The sequence below is a fragment of the Dryobates pubescens genome, chromosome 4, assembly GCF_014839835.1.
Source record: "Dryobates pubescens isolate bDryPub1 chromosome 4, bDryPub1.pri, whole genome shotgun sequence".
NCBI classification, from domain to species: domain Eukaryota; kingdom Metazoa; phylum Chordata; class Aves; order Piciformes; family Picidae; genus Dryobates; species Dryobates pubescens.
Genome location: NC_071615.1, coordinates 14261255 through 14277637, shown reverse-complemented (window position 1 = coordinate 14277637; position 16383 = coordinate 14261255). Strand labels below are relative to the sequence as shown.

Here is a 16383-nt window from a genome sequence, read left to right as displayed (position 1 = left end):
CACGCCTTTCAGCTCTTTGAAGTAACTAAAATTGCTCTTCAAGCAGCACGCATCTAAAAAAAGCCCTGGTTCAGGATGATTTGTGCTACCTGCTACTTGTGATCAGCAGAAGGAAAGCCATAAATACCAAACCTTTACTGAAATAGTTGACTATTTTACACTGAATACCAAATCCCCATAATTATTCAAAGAACTTTTTCTTAAAACTGTTATTCAGGTATCTAACATTTCTATATGAATTGAAAAATTGACCTTATTTGCTGTAAACTGCAATGAAAAGCAGTGATGCATATCTGGTTATTGTCCATTTACAGCAGTTTGTAAATAGAAACAATAAAGCCAATTAACAATGACAGAGAAATCTGAAGCAAAACATCTGACTTCTTACTTTTAATGTGAACACTCCTGCACACACCAAACCAGTCAACTCGAGGGAAGAGACACCTGACCTATAAATGTCCAATCCAATTAAGTCACCTAGACCTGTCACAGTGGGACATGCAAAGACACTGAACTTCTGAGTCACTGAAACATTTGCTCATATTTGCTTCAGCCTGAAGTCAGCCTAAAGAAAACGCTGGATGAAGTCTCAACACTTACACATGGCACAACTGAATGGATTCCCTCAGTTATAAGTCTTTTGCCAAAAGCCAACAGCAAAGATGAAGCTGCTTTTCTTCAGACGAGGTTCTTCAACACCTCCAAGCACAAGCTCCTCCCAAGGAGCAAATGCTAGACATGAGGGTTGCTGAGTTTTCATTTTGCAAATACAAAGTAAGTTTCCCAAACATGTCAGAATAGGCACCAAATGAAAGAGTATCAAGCCAAGAACTACATGGAAAAGTCAAATCCCCGTGTGATGAAGTGAATGTGCCAGCACACTCTTCTGTTAGGGAACAAACATTCCCAAGATCTGCCCATGAAGAACACTGCACACAGATATTGCAAACCACAAATATGTTAAGGTTCTTTTCAATACTCACTTTGCCATCCCCCTTTGGATTCAAGTAAACAACGTAATGTCCACCATGGTTATCTCCACTGTGGACTAGAACTGCATGAAGAATGTAATTTGCAGGGTCTTTAGGATCTGTTTTTTGCAAAAATTCATCTAGTGGCAACTGTTCAGGAAACTCAAACCTAGTTTTGAAAAGAATGAAGACAGCTGTAGTATTTGTAGTTCAGAAACAGCATGCTATTATGCAGGGCATCTCCACTCATTCCTAAAGCAAGTTACAAAACCCAAATGAGGAATGAGATAGTTGTGACAATGCCATTTCTATCCAGGACATACTGCAGAGAGTGGTTAAGATTTATGGTGTTTGAATGCAGAGTAAAACTAATCCTCATAAGCATCTTTGAAAAAGTATGGTCTCAGTAACAAGGGTAAGAGTACTATACTGAAATAGTGCTGGTTTGGATTCACTGTGGCAAGGGAATAGTTCAAAACATGCTGTTTTTGAGTACCCAAATGCAGCTTTTCCAGCACTGGACTGAAATATCTTCAAGCACTGCAGTCTCACCTTCTTGGCAAGACTGAAATCACTGAGATCCAGATTTAGTTTACAATCAACAACTTATCTCCTTGAGAAAGCATCAGCCTCTACTCAAAATGAGTGGGCAATAGATGGAGAGAAAGCAGAGGACTACTTATTTGTCCTACTTACTCTTGTGGTAGCGTATGGTTATGCACCAACGTTCACGCACAATGTTCCATAAAGTATTGAAAGATGCTTTCACTTGTTTCACATTATTAACACCTACTTGAGTGTTGTACAATGACTAAAAGAACCCCAAACAACTTACCTATCATTTATCTTGATGTTTTGGTCAGTCTGAGGATCATACATAAATCTCATGAGCTGTAAGTGTAATACTGGTGGCAATGTCAGGAACTTCACACCTTTCTCTGCCTCCTGGTCAGTTTGAAGGAAATACAAGGTTTAAATTGCAAGAGTTTTAGCAACTCAAAATACTTATTTGCTGTGAACACTTTTCCTATAGACTTTTATTTTATAGGCTTGACAACACAAGGGGCACAAAGAACTTGGGTGGAACTTAACTATCTTAAGGCTGCATGAACCTTCCCATGAGCTGCTCCAGTAACACATTCAAGAACCCAGTTTATTTCAGTTTAGGTTGTTCATACAAAGACATGTGAATGCCTGACTGCACTAAAAGCAAGTTACCTGTATAAATAAAATGGAAAGGGAATATGGAGGCAAACTGCTGGGATTTGATCAATTAAGAATTTGATGGTCATCGTGTCCTGCCAGCAAGTATTTGGCTGCCATGCTGTGCCTTCTTAAGAACAGCTGAAGAACATGTGGAACACTCCTAACAAAACCTGATACATGGAGGCTACAAAAGCAAGCTTTTAGTAAACTAGCACTTTTCATAGGCTTCACAGAATCCTAGAATGCCTAAGGTTGGAAGAGACATTAGAGGTCATCTACGCAAACCTCCCTGACATGGGCAGGGAGGCCTCTCAACTAGACTCAGCTGCTCAAGGCTGACTCCAGGTTCTTACAGTGGGTGCAGCAAAAAGTGCAGCTGAATAGCTCACAAATATGTGCACACAAATGTTTGAAATTCCAAAGGTTCATTTGGCATTCTTGTTGATGATACAGAAATGATCTCTCTAAAGTTACTTTTAGAGCTATGCCACTTTTTAATGACACACATAGAAGAGCAGACCATCTTAAGAAGGACACAGAGCTGCTAGAGTGAGTCTAGAAGAGGGCCATAAAGATGATCCAAGGGCTGAAGCACCTCTGCTATGAGGATAGGCTGAAGGAGATCAGGTTGTTCAGCCTAAAGAAGACCCCCAGGGGGACCTCAGAGCTGCCTTCCAATACCTGAAGGGATCCTACAGGAAGGTTGCAGAGGGACTTTTCATAAGGGTATCCAGCAAGAAGACAAGGGGGAATGGTTTTAAGATGAGAGAGAGGAGGTTTAGACTGGAGCTTAGGAAGAACGTCCTTAGTACAAGAGTGGTGAAATTCTGGAATAGGCTTGCTCAGGGAGGCTGTGGATGCCTCCTCCCTGGGGGTGTTCTAGGCCAGGTTAGATAAGGCCTTAAGCAGATGAGCCTGGTTGAGAGGTGTCCCTGTCCATGGCAGGGAGGTTGGAGCAGCTATCTCTGAGGTCCCTTCCAATCTAAGCCATTCTCTGATTCTCAGGCCTGAGATCAGTAAAGATATTAACTACACTAGTCCCTAAAACACTTACTGGTATAAAACTCACTGCTAATTAGACCATTTTGAAATCCATCCTCCATTTTAAGAAACCTAACAGCAATTAAGAGGAGCTTAATTGCTTGTCTAAGGGGTAAAACCACCAAATATCATTGCTACAACCTAGAACGGGGTTTGTACCACTTTTTGACTACCAAACCTTTGCAAAGTTACTTTATCAGGGATACAGAAATGCAATTTAAAAAATAAAATAAAAAGAAAATACCTGCAAACCATGCTCTCCTGCATCATACTTGTTATCACCATCCAACTGTTCCACTGCAACGTAGTCAATGAAGGACTCGAAAACTAAACGAAAAGAAGATTTGTGAATGGTAGGGAAGGCTTACTCCAGCCTGATTAATTAATACATTGTTAAGCAAATAAACTGTCAAGACATGAGATGTTGTGTTTGAATCTTTCTGTCTTCACTTGAAAAAGCCAAGTTTTCTATTGTTTAAGAATGTCAAGAAAAGCATCAAATTGTAAGGGCATACGTAAGAACAGCAACAGATTTTAAAACCATGTAGGTTCAACTGTCTGCCAAATCTCCTGGTCTCACTTTGCATCTGTTAAGTATCCAGCCAGATGACTTTGCCTGCTGGACTCTTACATGTCCTTTTTAGAGTGTCTCACGTCAAGTACTTGGTAAAGTCAGAGAAGACCACTCTCATTAGTCCTTAGTGCTTTTTATTTGCTTATTACTAAGGTCAGGTCTGAACAAGACTGTATTTCCTCCAAGTTCACCCTCATATGTAAATTATAACCCACTGTTATTACCACGGCATGCTATGCACTTTTATGACACCTGGCAAACTCCTAAAATTATGCCATAAGAGTTTTATGAAAAGAGATCAGTGAGAGAATTAAAGAGGAAGGAGCAGGGAAAGGAAATGAAAGGAAGAAAAAAGGTAACATAAGCAAAACCATTTTCTACAGAAGATGTTTTTGAAGGGCTGCCTTAAAGCAGGGACACTGCAAAGTGCTGAGCACCAACAAACCCACTCAAAATCAACAGGCACATGTCCAACATGTTGAAGTATTTGATTGGTGCATCATGATGTATCACTTACTATTTTTCTTTCCCTTTATACTTAGCTGGATGTCATAATAATCTTCTATTCGTTCAGATCGGTAGTCTACATGTTTGCATTGGATATAAGACTGTAAACAAAAGACCAAAAAACCACAGAATTTCAATGTGTTCAGGAAACAGAGTTAATTTTCTTCTTTTTTAAAAACAGAAGTCTATTAAATACATACCACCATCTTCCCTCTGAACAACTTGGGAATAGTGCCTTCTACACATGTGCCTTTCATTTTGTTTTCCACGTTATCGAGCAGCTGAAAGAGAAATGAGCTTTTACATTGGCCACACTTGCAGGGTTGGAATTTATTCATCACAGAGATGACTACTTCACTGATTGAACTCTAAGTCACTTGCATTAAAGTGAAATGTTAGCTTGTTTGTACTGGCATTTTACTAGTCCTTTAAATCTTCCTCTCCCTCCTGAAAACTGCACTGAGGACTACTCCAGCTACATTCAAGCCCTGAAAACCCTCACAATCCATTTGCATCTTCAAACCTGCATTTCTCTCCATGGCTATATAAGGACCACTAGCACACAGAATGTTAGGAGTTGGAAGTGCCAAAGCAGGATCACCTAGGGCAGGCCTCACAGGAACACATCCAGGAGGGTTTTGAAAGCCTTTGGAGTAGACTCCACCACCTGTCTGGGCAGCCTGTTCCAGTGCTTCATCACCCTCACTATAAAGAATTGAGGTAGAATCTCCTCTGTTCCCACTTGTACACATTGTTCTTTGTCCTGTCACCGGGCAGCACCGAAAGGAGACCGGTACCTTCATCCTGATACCCACTCCTCATAGATATTTATAGGCATTAGGAAGATCCCCTCTCAGCCTTCTCTTCAAGACTAAACAGCCCCAGGACTCTCAGTCTCTCTTCACAGGAGAGATGTTCCACTTCCTTCATCATTCTCATAGCTCTCCATTGGACTCTCTCCAGCAGATCCCTGTCTCTATTGAATTGGAGATACTATTGGCCCTCTTGGCCGCAAGGGCACATTGCTGGCTCATGGATAACTTGCTGTCCACTAGGACTCCAAGGTCCTTCTCCATGGAGCTGCTTTCCAGCAGGACAACCTTTAGTCTGTACTGGTACCTGGTGTTACTCCTCCCCATTTATTTTCAACCTTCCCTATGCTTTCCATATTCTTCACCCACAAAAGGTCACAAACAATCCCATTCTTAAGAGAAATAAACCAAGGCAAACACTCTCACAGAGCTAATTTAAATTAATCAGTGCCAGTATCACTGGCACTGTTACTAAATTACATTATATAGACACAGTAACAAGAGACAATATTAAGCATCAGAGATCAGGAAGAAAAGGCAAAGACATACCACTCGACACAGCTCCTGGACATCATGTTGCATGAAGCTGTCTAAAGTCTCCCACCTTAGTAAGGCAAATTAATACAAAATTAATGTATTATCAAGAAAACAAACCTCAAAAGACATTTTTTTGGTTTCTTTGCAGGTCAAGGAGTTAATACACAGCAAGATGTAACAACTCTGAGATTTAGTACTGAGTGATGCACAGGAAGATTCAGTTCTGTAGCATTTACTTGTCAGGAAGAAGGGAAGGTGAACTTGGGGCACATTTTGGCAGCTATTCAGTGCCCACCTGCCTTCTTTCTTTTTAAATCTGGAGCCAGGGACCAGGAAGGCAGCTGGAGCCAGCTAAAGAGGCCAGGGCCAGAGTGTTGCTAGCAGAAGAATTATTCCAGCCTACAGCCTAGTCTCAGTTCAAAAAACTTGTAAGAAAAGGGCTGGGAGCAATTCAGTGCTGTTGGAATTGTTTCTGCAACATGCTTCTAACAGCCTCTCTTCTGAGGGCCCTTCAGGTGGAGTCAAGTAGCATTCAGGGATTATTTCAGCACATGAAAGGAAGCAAATGGCTTTACAGGGAATACTGGCTCCTTTGTGCTCATCTAAACAGTGAATCCTGGTCTCACAGTAACTCCAAGGACAAAAAGAGGCATGAAGCCTCCTGAACTGTCCATGTGCAAACCCACTCATGTGAAAGGAGGGGTGAAAGAGCAAGTCTCTAAATGCCTCACAGCCAGTGTGGCACACTGCCACAAGGGTAGGCAGCACTACTGCATAAAAGCTGGTTTCATTTCAGCACAAAATACTTTCTCCTATGAACTCTTCAATTGAAACTCAAGAATGCTTTTTAAGTCTCTGACAACTCTTACTGCAACAGTCATTTCTCCTAACCATACGAAATAAGCCATGGTTGCTGGAGGCCCTAGCACCAGGTTCAAGCACAGCCTTTATTGCCACAAGCACAGAGGTAATCATGTACCAGTGACCAATACCAGCTTTAACTTCCCCTCCCACTGTCTTCTCTGACTCACCACAACTGGCACACAGCAGCATACTGATCCCTAAAGTGTGCCAAAACTATTGTGTGGGGGTGCACATTTAAATGAGCCAAATGACTTGCTGGCTAATCAAGAATGGGGAACCATCCTCCTGACTCCCCAAGCTACACACACTAGTCAGCTTAAGGGACAAAATCAAGAAGAATGTTCCATGCTAGTATTAGGATCAAAAGGGGCTCCTTAAGACAATGACATCACTTTCTACTCAAAGACGCCAAACTCAAATTTACAACACCCAGTAAAAAGTTCTGCTCTACACAACCTAGAGGCAGGTCTCACAAGGCTAGAAATATCTCTCTGATTTAATGTGGTAAAGAGTCAGGGGAAGACCAAATCTTCAAGCAGTCAAAAATTCCTTCCCCAGAATGAAGACGGGCTCTTGCTCTCAGGTACAAAATTCAAGCATCTGCAACACCCTCAGGAAAGGTCTCCTCATGCTGCTGAATATGACACAGTTAGGACTGAAGGTGAAAATGAAGTATTTACGCTATCAGAATGTGTTTCCAGTGAAACAGGACAGCAGGAGTGCTGATAAACTAAATGTACAGTGTGCTAGCAGGACAAGGGTTTGTTCATCTTGTCATACAACACTGAGGACACCTATTTCAACTTAAACTTCCCTCAAAGGTTGAAAAGGAAAGGTTACAAAGAGTCTTATGGGAATAGAGCACTGAGAATGACAATGGGCCTCTGCAGATGACATGGGCTGGACACTAAGTAAGATGAAAAAGATGATGCAAACTTTTCCCACCTGTTTTTCAACAAAAACATCCTTGTCAATATCACTGCAAAAGACCAGTCTACAAATGTAGCATCACAAAGCAGAGCAAAATACAACCAAATAGAACAGTTCTTGGTAAAATCCTACTCCATGCTTACACAACAAGCAAAGAGAAAGCTTGTGAAAGCTACACTAATCTTAATCTTCTGTGCTAACTTGTGCACCAAACTAGAGGAAAAAAACCCAGACCAAACACCAAACTCAAATCATCCCTCTCAACACAACTATACCGCACAGTTGTATATCTGGATGCTCCAGATTTTAAATTATACTCTGTAACATCATCTCACAAGTACCACCAGACTGGAAAACATAGCAGGCATTGAACTGAATACTGAGCAAAAGTGAAAACAGCAAGCCAGGCTTTCTGTAGAGGAAAAGAGTGCGCCAGAATGAGGAAAACGCAAAGAATTAACTTTGTATGTGTGCTCTGACACCTTCATTCAACAGACACTCCTTCTAAGCTTCAAGTAACAGAATGGAGCATTAAACATTTCTAAATTGTCCACAGGCAAAAACATGTGCATCTTTGGGCCATGTTACAGCAGCCATCAGTGCAGATCACTGCTCTTTCCCTACACTTAAGACAGACCTGTATTTTAAGAGCCATTAACAATGCATGGACTACAGCATCTCAACAATATGCGTTGTCCCAAATTTTACAGTCAAAAACATCACACAATTTTCAGGTAACAGGTAAATTAAAACCCTGCTATTAACAACCATGCTTGACTGGGTACTGCTCCCCTCCCCTCAAAACCTGACTTTCGGATCAGCTGTCTTTAGTACTGACTATAAATAAAAACCTACCCAAGTAAGCTAGGAAAAGTTAGCAATTAACGTAATGCTATATTAACACTTCTTTGCACCTCTCTAAAAATAGCCTAATTTCAATAAAAGAAAAAGCTTTATGAAAAAGAAAAGCTTTATGAAGCCTGTAATTTCCCAATAAATATCCCAATAAATATTTCTGAAACTTACCCAAAAGATTTCGTTAACTTTTTAGTTCCAACTGGTTTGTCACTATGTTGCAGCTCATAAAACACTCTTTGCAAGGCTAAAGGAACACTTTTGGATGAATCATCTCCTTCTGTGGGCATCATGTACACAGCCTGAAAAAGCATTTAGTACAATTAGTATCTAAGGAAAAGTTTATTGCTCATATTGTCTAATACATTCTTTCCTCTTCAGTGACTTCCTTCATAACACTCCATTTAATCATCATTGCAAAAGAGGCTGAGAAAACAAGCTCATCATGTAGTGTAAAAACAGTAATTGTCTGGAATGCCTCTTCTTAGAGCACAGTGGTTAGAAAGATGTGAACAACAGGTTCCATCCATGGCTATTTTATCTAAGCAGTTCCCTTATTCCATCCTAGCAAAGTAAATGCACTGAAGTATTGAACACCTTCAAACAACTCATTACGTCTGGTATGTCTATGCAATCATCACAGCAGGACCAGGCTTTTCAAAATAACCTCACTTGTGTGCTGCAGCTTGGCTCCCTGTGAATATTGCCACCTACAGGGAAGAAAAAACCCAAACCACACTGTAAATGGCAACAAGTGAAGGAAACTAGAAATGCTCTACATGGAGAGAAGCCTGTTAGAGGAAGCTCCAAGATTGCTCAATAGATTCATTCCTACTTAACGTCACTGCTGTCCAGCAAATAAACAGCTTAACAATTCAATTCACTGACTACACTGATCTGGGAGGGATTGAGAACAAAGAAATGACACAAATAGACAAACCAGGAATTAGGAGAATTCAATAGGCACTGAAATGAGATTCACTCTTTAAAAAACTGTACACCAATATATCTAGGGGAAAATCACCGGCAAAGAAAAAGGATTCACGGGGAGATGCTCATTTAGAAAACAAAGAGAAAAAGAAAACCCAGACAGATCTGGAAGAAGATTAGGTAACAAGGCATGAAAAAAGAGAAATTTCATTTCCCTATACACAGACCCAAGTTAGAACTTCCAGTACCCAGCTCAATTGTTGGAGAAACATTCATTGTTACATGAAAGCTCAGTACAGAGGTGATGGGAACCAGATGAGACAGACATTAGAAGACAAAGCTGATACAAAAAGAGCACAAATGAATGACACAATAAAAAGAAAGGAAGGAAGAAGGCAAAAAAGGCCAGAAAAGTTAAGAATTTTGGCAGGCTAGTTTCACACTCCATTTTGGTACAGCAACATGAATACTTAGAAGAATAACATTAATAAGAAACTATCACTATGATGAAGTAAAAGAACCTAATTTACCTTGGTCAACCTTGGTCACTAATCAAATCAGATCCTTTGCATTTAATTCCTATTTGCTTTCCTCACATAACATCTGGACAATTAATTCCTTCCCTATATCTCTCAAGTCATATTAAAATAATAGTGACAATTTATAAACTACTACATGCCAGCTGCCACTGAACAAACCCAACAGTTTTACTTCTGAAATTCTACATGTGTTACTACAAACTAAACATTCAACACATGGCCTTTCTTTGGTTCTTCATTCTGTGCAGCTAAGTGGTATCTTCTCAAAGCTTGAGTGTTTCTCCAAGCTAAAACAAATGACTTTTCAAAAAACATCCTCTACAGACCTTTACTTTCACACCTTCCCCTCCTAAACTCTGAAAGCTACACCTCAAGACCAAGGAGCAGGGCATTTTGACCCTTTGGAAGAAACCAGAATCTCTAATTTAACACCTGAGAAGCTCCCTCAGGCAATGAGCACAAAAGAGTGACAAGGACATGTATAGGCAATGGCTTTAAGCAATAGACAGAGATATCAAGAATAGTTTAGATATTTGCATGGTAAAAGAATGCTGCAGAATCTTGAGCACATTGCTTGAAGTCAAGACAATTACTTGAAGAAGGGAAGGAAATACTGTGTATGACATTCCAAAACAAGGTAACATATTGGATACCTTGAGGAGAGACAGGGGAGGGAGAACTGTCCTGGGCCAGTATTTCTGCCTTTGGTAAAGCTATCTAAACATTCTGCAACGTGCTCTTGAATTGCTGGGAATTTCTCAAGGGAACCAGCAAAGCATTTTCAAATGGCCTAGCTGGAGGCACAAATGACAAGACATAGGAAGATTCCTGGAATATTGTCCAAGATCAAACCTGGACCCATTTAGGAAATTACCTCTAACCCTTCTCTAGGCGGACTATATTCAAGTCACAGACAGACACACACTGAAGGGAAAGTTCCTTGGTTTTACCAGCTACCACTGCAGCCACCTGGTTGCAAATAGAGAGAGGTGTAATTTCAAATAGCCAAGAACCTCCCATCTGTTGGCTGGAAACAGGGCAAAGAAGAAAGGACCTCTCCATCAATCCCTTCCCATGCTTCACCAGAGTTTTACTCTCCATAGGTATATGCTTGCCTTTGCTATCCTTCATTGCTTTACCAGCTCTACTCCTGACAACAGCTTCTCTGTTAACAACCGGTCTCCCAGTAACAGCGATAGAAATCATTACCTCTTCTAAGTCAGAAGGACTAAGAGCAATGTGGAACTGGTGATAAGCAAACTGAGGTCACTTTTATTTTGTTTGGCTTTAAGAGGAACAAGTTTTCTCAAACTGAAAACAAAAAAAAAGTCTTTTTCAGACAAGAAAACTGCTGATTCTCCTTATCTTTAATAATGACAAATGGGTATTAAAGCTGTCTACAGCTACCACTGGAGTCTGTTCTTACTCTAGGGGCTCCAAAAACCTCAAGAATGAGAAAATTGGGCATTCCAGCTGATGTGCAGTTACATTTCCATAAAAGAAGCTGGAGTTGCCAGCTAGTAAATCAAGCCTTCTCATATGGTCACCATGAAGATATTTACACTCCCTAAAAGCCGACGTTTACTTGTGGGCTGAGGGAGAAGCGCAGGGGAATGCCTGAAGAGATTAGTTCACTTGAAACAAATCTGTATCACAAAAAGAATTTCTTCTTCACAGAACAAGATTACTTCATGGCACATATTGATTCAGTGACTACAAGACAGTCTTGAAAGGAACTACTCAATTGAATTAGATGTAGCTATTATAAAACCACATTTTTCTTTCAAGAGCAAAGTGAGGTCAAAAAAAAAAAAATCACAAAATGCACAAACATTAGGAGTGCTGAGCAAAAAGAACAGGCATTATAATGAATGATAAAAATCAGACCTCTTGTAAAACAAGTCAATATTTATTTCTTGTACTTGGCATTGGTAAGATCTCAGTTACAGTCTACTGCAGTTTGATGTGCTGTTTTTTTCCCCAATGCTTCAGAGTAAGCAACACTTCACAAAAGAGCAAAAAGAAATCCCAACTGGGACACTTGCAGGCAACACTGATGAAAATAATGATAAGATGGTGGAAGAAACTAAGACAGTGGAAGGTAGGTACATTAAAAAAAGGAAATTCTGGAGAGAAGAAAGCTTAATGGAAAGGTAACAACTGGTTCAGACAAGAGAAAGCTTAATTCAGACAGTTCATTTTCACTAAGAGAGACACAATAAGCACAGGAATGCACAGAAGGATCAATTAGGATCAGTGGGATGCTCACAGAAAACTAAGCGGTGCCAAGTCACATTTTTTCCCAAGGATATCCCCTCTTCCACATAGCCACTTTCAATGCCAAGTCATCATTTATGTTTTTATCCCATTAAGGCTAGTGCCCTATTTTAAACTGACACATTATCTGGTGTATTTACCCATGGCTGTGGATAAGATACTTATTAAGCTGATATTAAAGTAGTTCTTCCTTCCAGCAAAGAAATAACATCTACAGTAAATAAAAGACGACCATAGATGAGGCTAACATGAAATTCAGTTGTTTAAACTACTGAATTTAGAATGCTTTCCACCACTACAAAAACACTAACCATGATAACAGAACCTTCAACTACATAATAGAAATTAGCAGACCAAGCAAATGAACTACAGAGGTCATACATGTTTGTCTTCTTATGCTGTTTATGGGGTAAAATTCATAACTGACTCCTCAGTTTCAAAAGAAGGAAATTAATTCTGTGTCTCATCTTCAAAAGGCTGAGTCAACCTTTCCCCCAACAATTTATAGCAATGGTAACTCATAATACAGTCCAACAAATCCCCCTCAAGCTCAGGTCTTCTCTAGGCACTCTGGCTGCCTTCCATAGAAACTCTAAAGAGAAGCTTCCTGCACTCAGCATCAAGTAAGATGTGCATCAGCATCTAAGTCACAACTTCTCCAAAAGGATGAAAGAGGCAAAAAGAACATAGAGCTCTGGTTTGACTCATTTATACACATAACACATTGGATACTTCAATTAGCATACTAGTTACCTTTCGTAGCTGATTTGTGAAAAATAAAGTCTGTAACAAACTGTTCATGTAACAAGTTGCTCCCTGGTTCTTCAAGCCAACGTATCCTGTGTGCTTCTTTGAATCCCACCTAGAAACAGTTAGTGGTTAAAACCAAAATGGCTCTGTAGTAACTATAATAAAAAGCATTTGCCCTACAGTAGTGCTGCTAGTAGGTATCAGCTACACTTCATGTCACTTAAAGTTCATTTGAACTACACTACTCCCTGCCAGTAACAACAGCCTGTGCAATTAATTGCTTTGTGATTTTGTTAAGCTTTCTTTTTCAGGATGTTCTACATGGCAGGAAAAAAATGCATTATGGAACCCAGAGATGGACTTCTAAGGGCAAGTCTGCCTTTCAGTACAATCACTCTATTCAGAAGTGACGTAAAGAACAAGAATACCTCAGATGAGGCAGGTTTAAACCAACTGTAAACCAGGGCAAGTTAGTTAGCAAAGCCACCTGTAGGACAAGAGATGTTGAGGCTAGATTTGCAGAGATGTTATATATATGTTGACTTGCTGGAATGTGTCCAGAGAAGGGCAACAAAGCTGGGGAGGGGTTTGGAACACAAGCCCTGTGAGGAGAGGCTGAGGGAGCTGGGGTTGCTTAGCCTGGAGAAGAGGAGGCTCAGGGGTGACCTTATTGCTCTCTACAACTACCTGAAGGGAGGTTGTAGCCAGGTGGGGGTTGGTCTCTTCTCCCAGGCAACCAGCACCAGAACAAGAGGACACAGTCTCAAGCTGTGCCAGGGGAGATTTAGGCTGGATGTTAGGAAGAAGTTCTTCATAGAGAGAGTGATTGGCCATTGGAATGGGCTGCCCAGGGAGGTCGTAGAGTCACCATCACTGGAGGTGTTTAGGAAGAGACTGAATGGAGTGCTTGGTGCCATGGTTTAGTTGATTAGATGGTGTTGGATGATAGGTTGGACTGGATCTCAAAGGTCTCTTGCAACCTGGTTAATTTTATTCTATATCACAAACTGTACAAAGCTCAAGTTCCACAACATGATGCTGGCTAATGTAAATGGCAATTTAACCTACAAACAAATCTCCACGTGACTAATGAAAAATACTGCCACCTGAGAACTCATCAGTTCAAGGTGACAGAGAGACAATTTCTCACAAGAGCTACAAATGTTAGTAACACAAAAGTCTTGAATAATCTCAAGCCACATTCAAGTCTCAGAATTTCACATTAAACCAAGGATACTTACGCCACTCCATGTGGAGCATCTGCTTGAACATAGACTTCAAAAGTAACTTTGTCCTCTTCTATAAAGCCTTTCTCAGGATCGGTAACTTCCTGTAAAACAGGAATGCCAAACAAACATGAAAATTGGAGCTTGCAACATGACTGTAGTGAAGCAGCAACTGGCTTTAGAGCAGCCCTGAAGAAAAGGAGCTGAGGGGTGATGGTGTATAAGAAGCTCAACATGAGCCACCAGTGTGCACTTGCAGCCCAGAAAGCCAATCACATCCTGGGCTGCAGGAAGAGAAGCGTAGCCATTGGGGCAAGGGAGGCGATTCTCCCCCTCTGCTCCACTCTGGTGAGACCCCACCTGGAGTACTGCATCCAGTTCTGGAGCTCCTAATACAGGAAGGATCTGGAGGTGCTGTAACATGTTGAGAGAAGGGCCACAAGGATGAACTGAGGGCTGGAGCACCTCTCCTGTGAGGATAGACTGAGGGAGTTGGAGCTACTCAGTCTGGAGAAGAGAAGGCTCCCAAGGGACTTAATTGGGGCCTTCCAGTATCTTAAGGGGGCCTACAAGAAAGCTGGGGAGGGACTTTTTAGGGTGTCAGGGAGTGATAGGACTAGGGAGAATAGAAAAGAATTAGAAGTGGGTAGGTTGAGATTGGATGTTAGGAAGAAGTTCTTCCCCACGAGGGTGGCAAGACACTGGAACAGGTTGCTCAGGGAGGCAGTGGAAGCCTCATTCCTGAAGGTTTTTAAGGCCAGGCTAGATGGGACTCTGAGCAACCTGATCTAGTGGGAGGTGTCCCTGCCCATGGCAGGGGGTTTGGAACTAGATGATCCTTGAGGTCCCTTCCAACCCTAACAATTCTGCGATTCTTTGCATCCAGTTAGACATCACTTCCTAATTTACAAACTGAAGAAGAAAAACTGAAGGACATTAACAAAGCTGTTTCTCAGCTTAATACAGTTCAATGCTTTTTTTTTCCATCTCTCAATCCAGGAAACTTGTTCCTGGCTTTTAAGATTTTGCAATACTATTTCAATTCCCTGTGGATAAAAGAGAGCTGGTAATCAAAGACCATGCTTCCTCTGGACAGTATTCCAGATGAAAAAATTAAGGGCTCAACCTTTGAAAATGCTTCAAAAGCTGTCTCAGTTCAAGATAAGCCTTAGTACTATTATTAGAGCATTAAGTATCTGTACACATACACAAAGAACACATGGAAAGGCAAGAAAAATCTATGCTGCTTCAGAGTGACACTGTCACATGGTGAAAACAAAGAGCAAGCGTTCAGATATGCAGCAAATAGCAAGGGAATGCTTAAATCACAATATAAGTAGAATCTACAACAACTAAGTACAGAAATGTGTAAGACATTGAAAATCTACAGCAGTGACAGAAGGAAGTGACAGCTTGGGAGAAGCACTTTTCTATAGGTATCTCACTATTCAGGAATGCAAGCTCAAAAGTGCTCCCCCTCTAGTAAGAGATAAATACATGTCCAGTAACTTACACTCCAGGCCATGAAGTTGGAAAAGCCCCAGTCATTCTCCTTGTGAAAGAACAAGTGACTAATACGACGGCTGAATGATTTTTCATCATCCTTGTAGTTTATTATCTTGAGAACTGCTTGTGCATGACAAGACCATGACCTGTAAATACAGAAGAAATATTTGAAACTCAAAGCCAAGCTTTTTATAGTCATATATATATATATTTTGTTTAAGAGATTTCTGGTACATTACTTTCAAATGCAGGATTATTATTCATAGAGGGTTATTAATTTTTTTCTCCTTATTAGACATTAAGCTTTGGTTAATTGCTATTGAGGCCATGAATACCCAGGGCTTTCTGAAGCCAAAATATGAATGTGAAGCTGGAATGAACACTTTCTTAGGGCAATGGTGTTAAAGTACTACCATGCAATTGCAGGTAACAGCGGTTTAAGAAGCCAGCTGCTCTCTGAAGTGAGCTATTTCTAATCCAATGCGGATGGATAGGCCAACTCAAACTAGTCTTGGTGTCTACATTGTGGTAACTCAGGCTTTGGCTAAGGGAAGGAGATTGGGCTTCTACCCTCCCCCACCCAAGACAAACTCCCCAACACTCATTTTCTCAGCACCACTTCTTGATGATTGTTTATGTCTCACTTGAGTGATGAGCTTGACTCAGGGTGAAGACTACATCATACACTGCTCTGCCTCAGTTGCTAGCAGCTACCTGCTCACATGCTTTACAGGGCAGGATTTATACTCCAGCAGGATTACAGAAGTACCACTTCCATTTCAAATGAACCTAGAACTTCTCCCATGCCAAGGCAACGGCCAAAGACTTTCCCTACAGCAATCAAACAGAAATGTATCT

At 40.8% G+C, this 16383-nt stretch overlaps 1 protein-coding gene across 1 annotated transcript in view; it reads right to left on the bottom strand.

The window, feature by feature from the left end:
- The window catches only part of USP7 (ubiquitin specific peptidase 7), a 75486-nt gene that overhangs the window by 20123 nt on the left and 38980 nt on the right, over positions 1-16383 (bottom strand). Inside the window, exons 4-13 of the mRNA XM_054180631.1 lie at positions 15533-15671; positions 14035-14123; positions 12797-12905; positions 8469-8599; positions 5661-5715; positions 4500-4580; positions 4310-4400; positions 3463-3545; positions 1807-1916; positions 984-1140 (exon numbers count right to left, since the gene is read on the bottom strand). Coding sequence (XP_054036606.1) covers positions 984-1140; positions 1807-1916; positions 3463-3545; positions 4310-4400; positions 4500-4580; positions 5661-5715; positions 8469-8599; positions 12797-12905; positions 14035-14123; positions 15533-15671 — 1045 coding nt within the window. The remainder of the gene's footprint in view (positions 1-983; positions 1141-1806; positions 1917-3462; positions 3546-4309; positions 4401-4499; positions 4581-5660; positions 5716-8468; positions 8600-12796; positions 12906-14034; positions 14124-15532; positions 15672-16383) is intronic.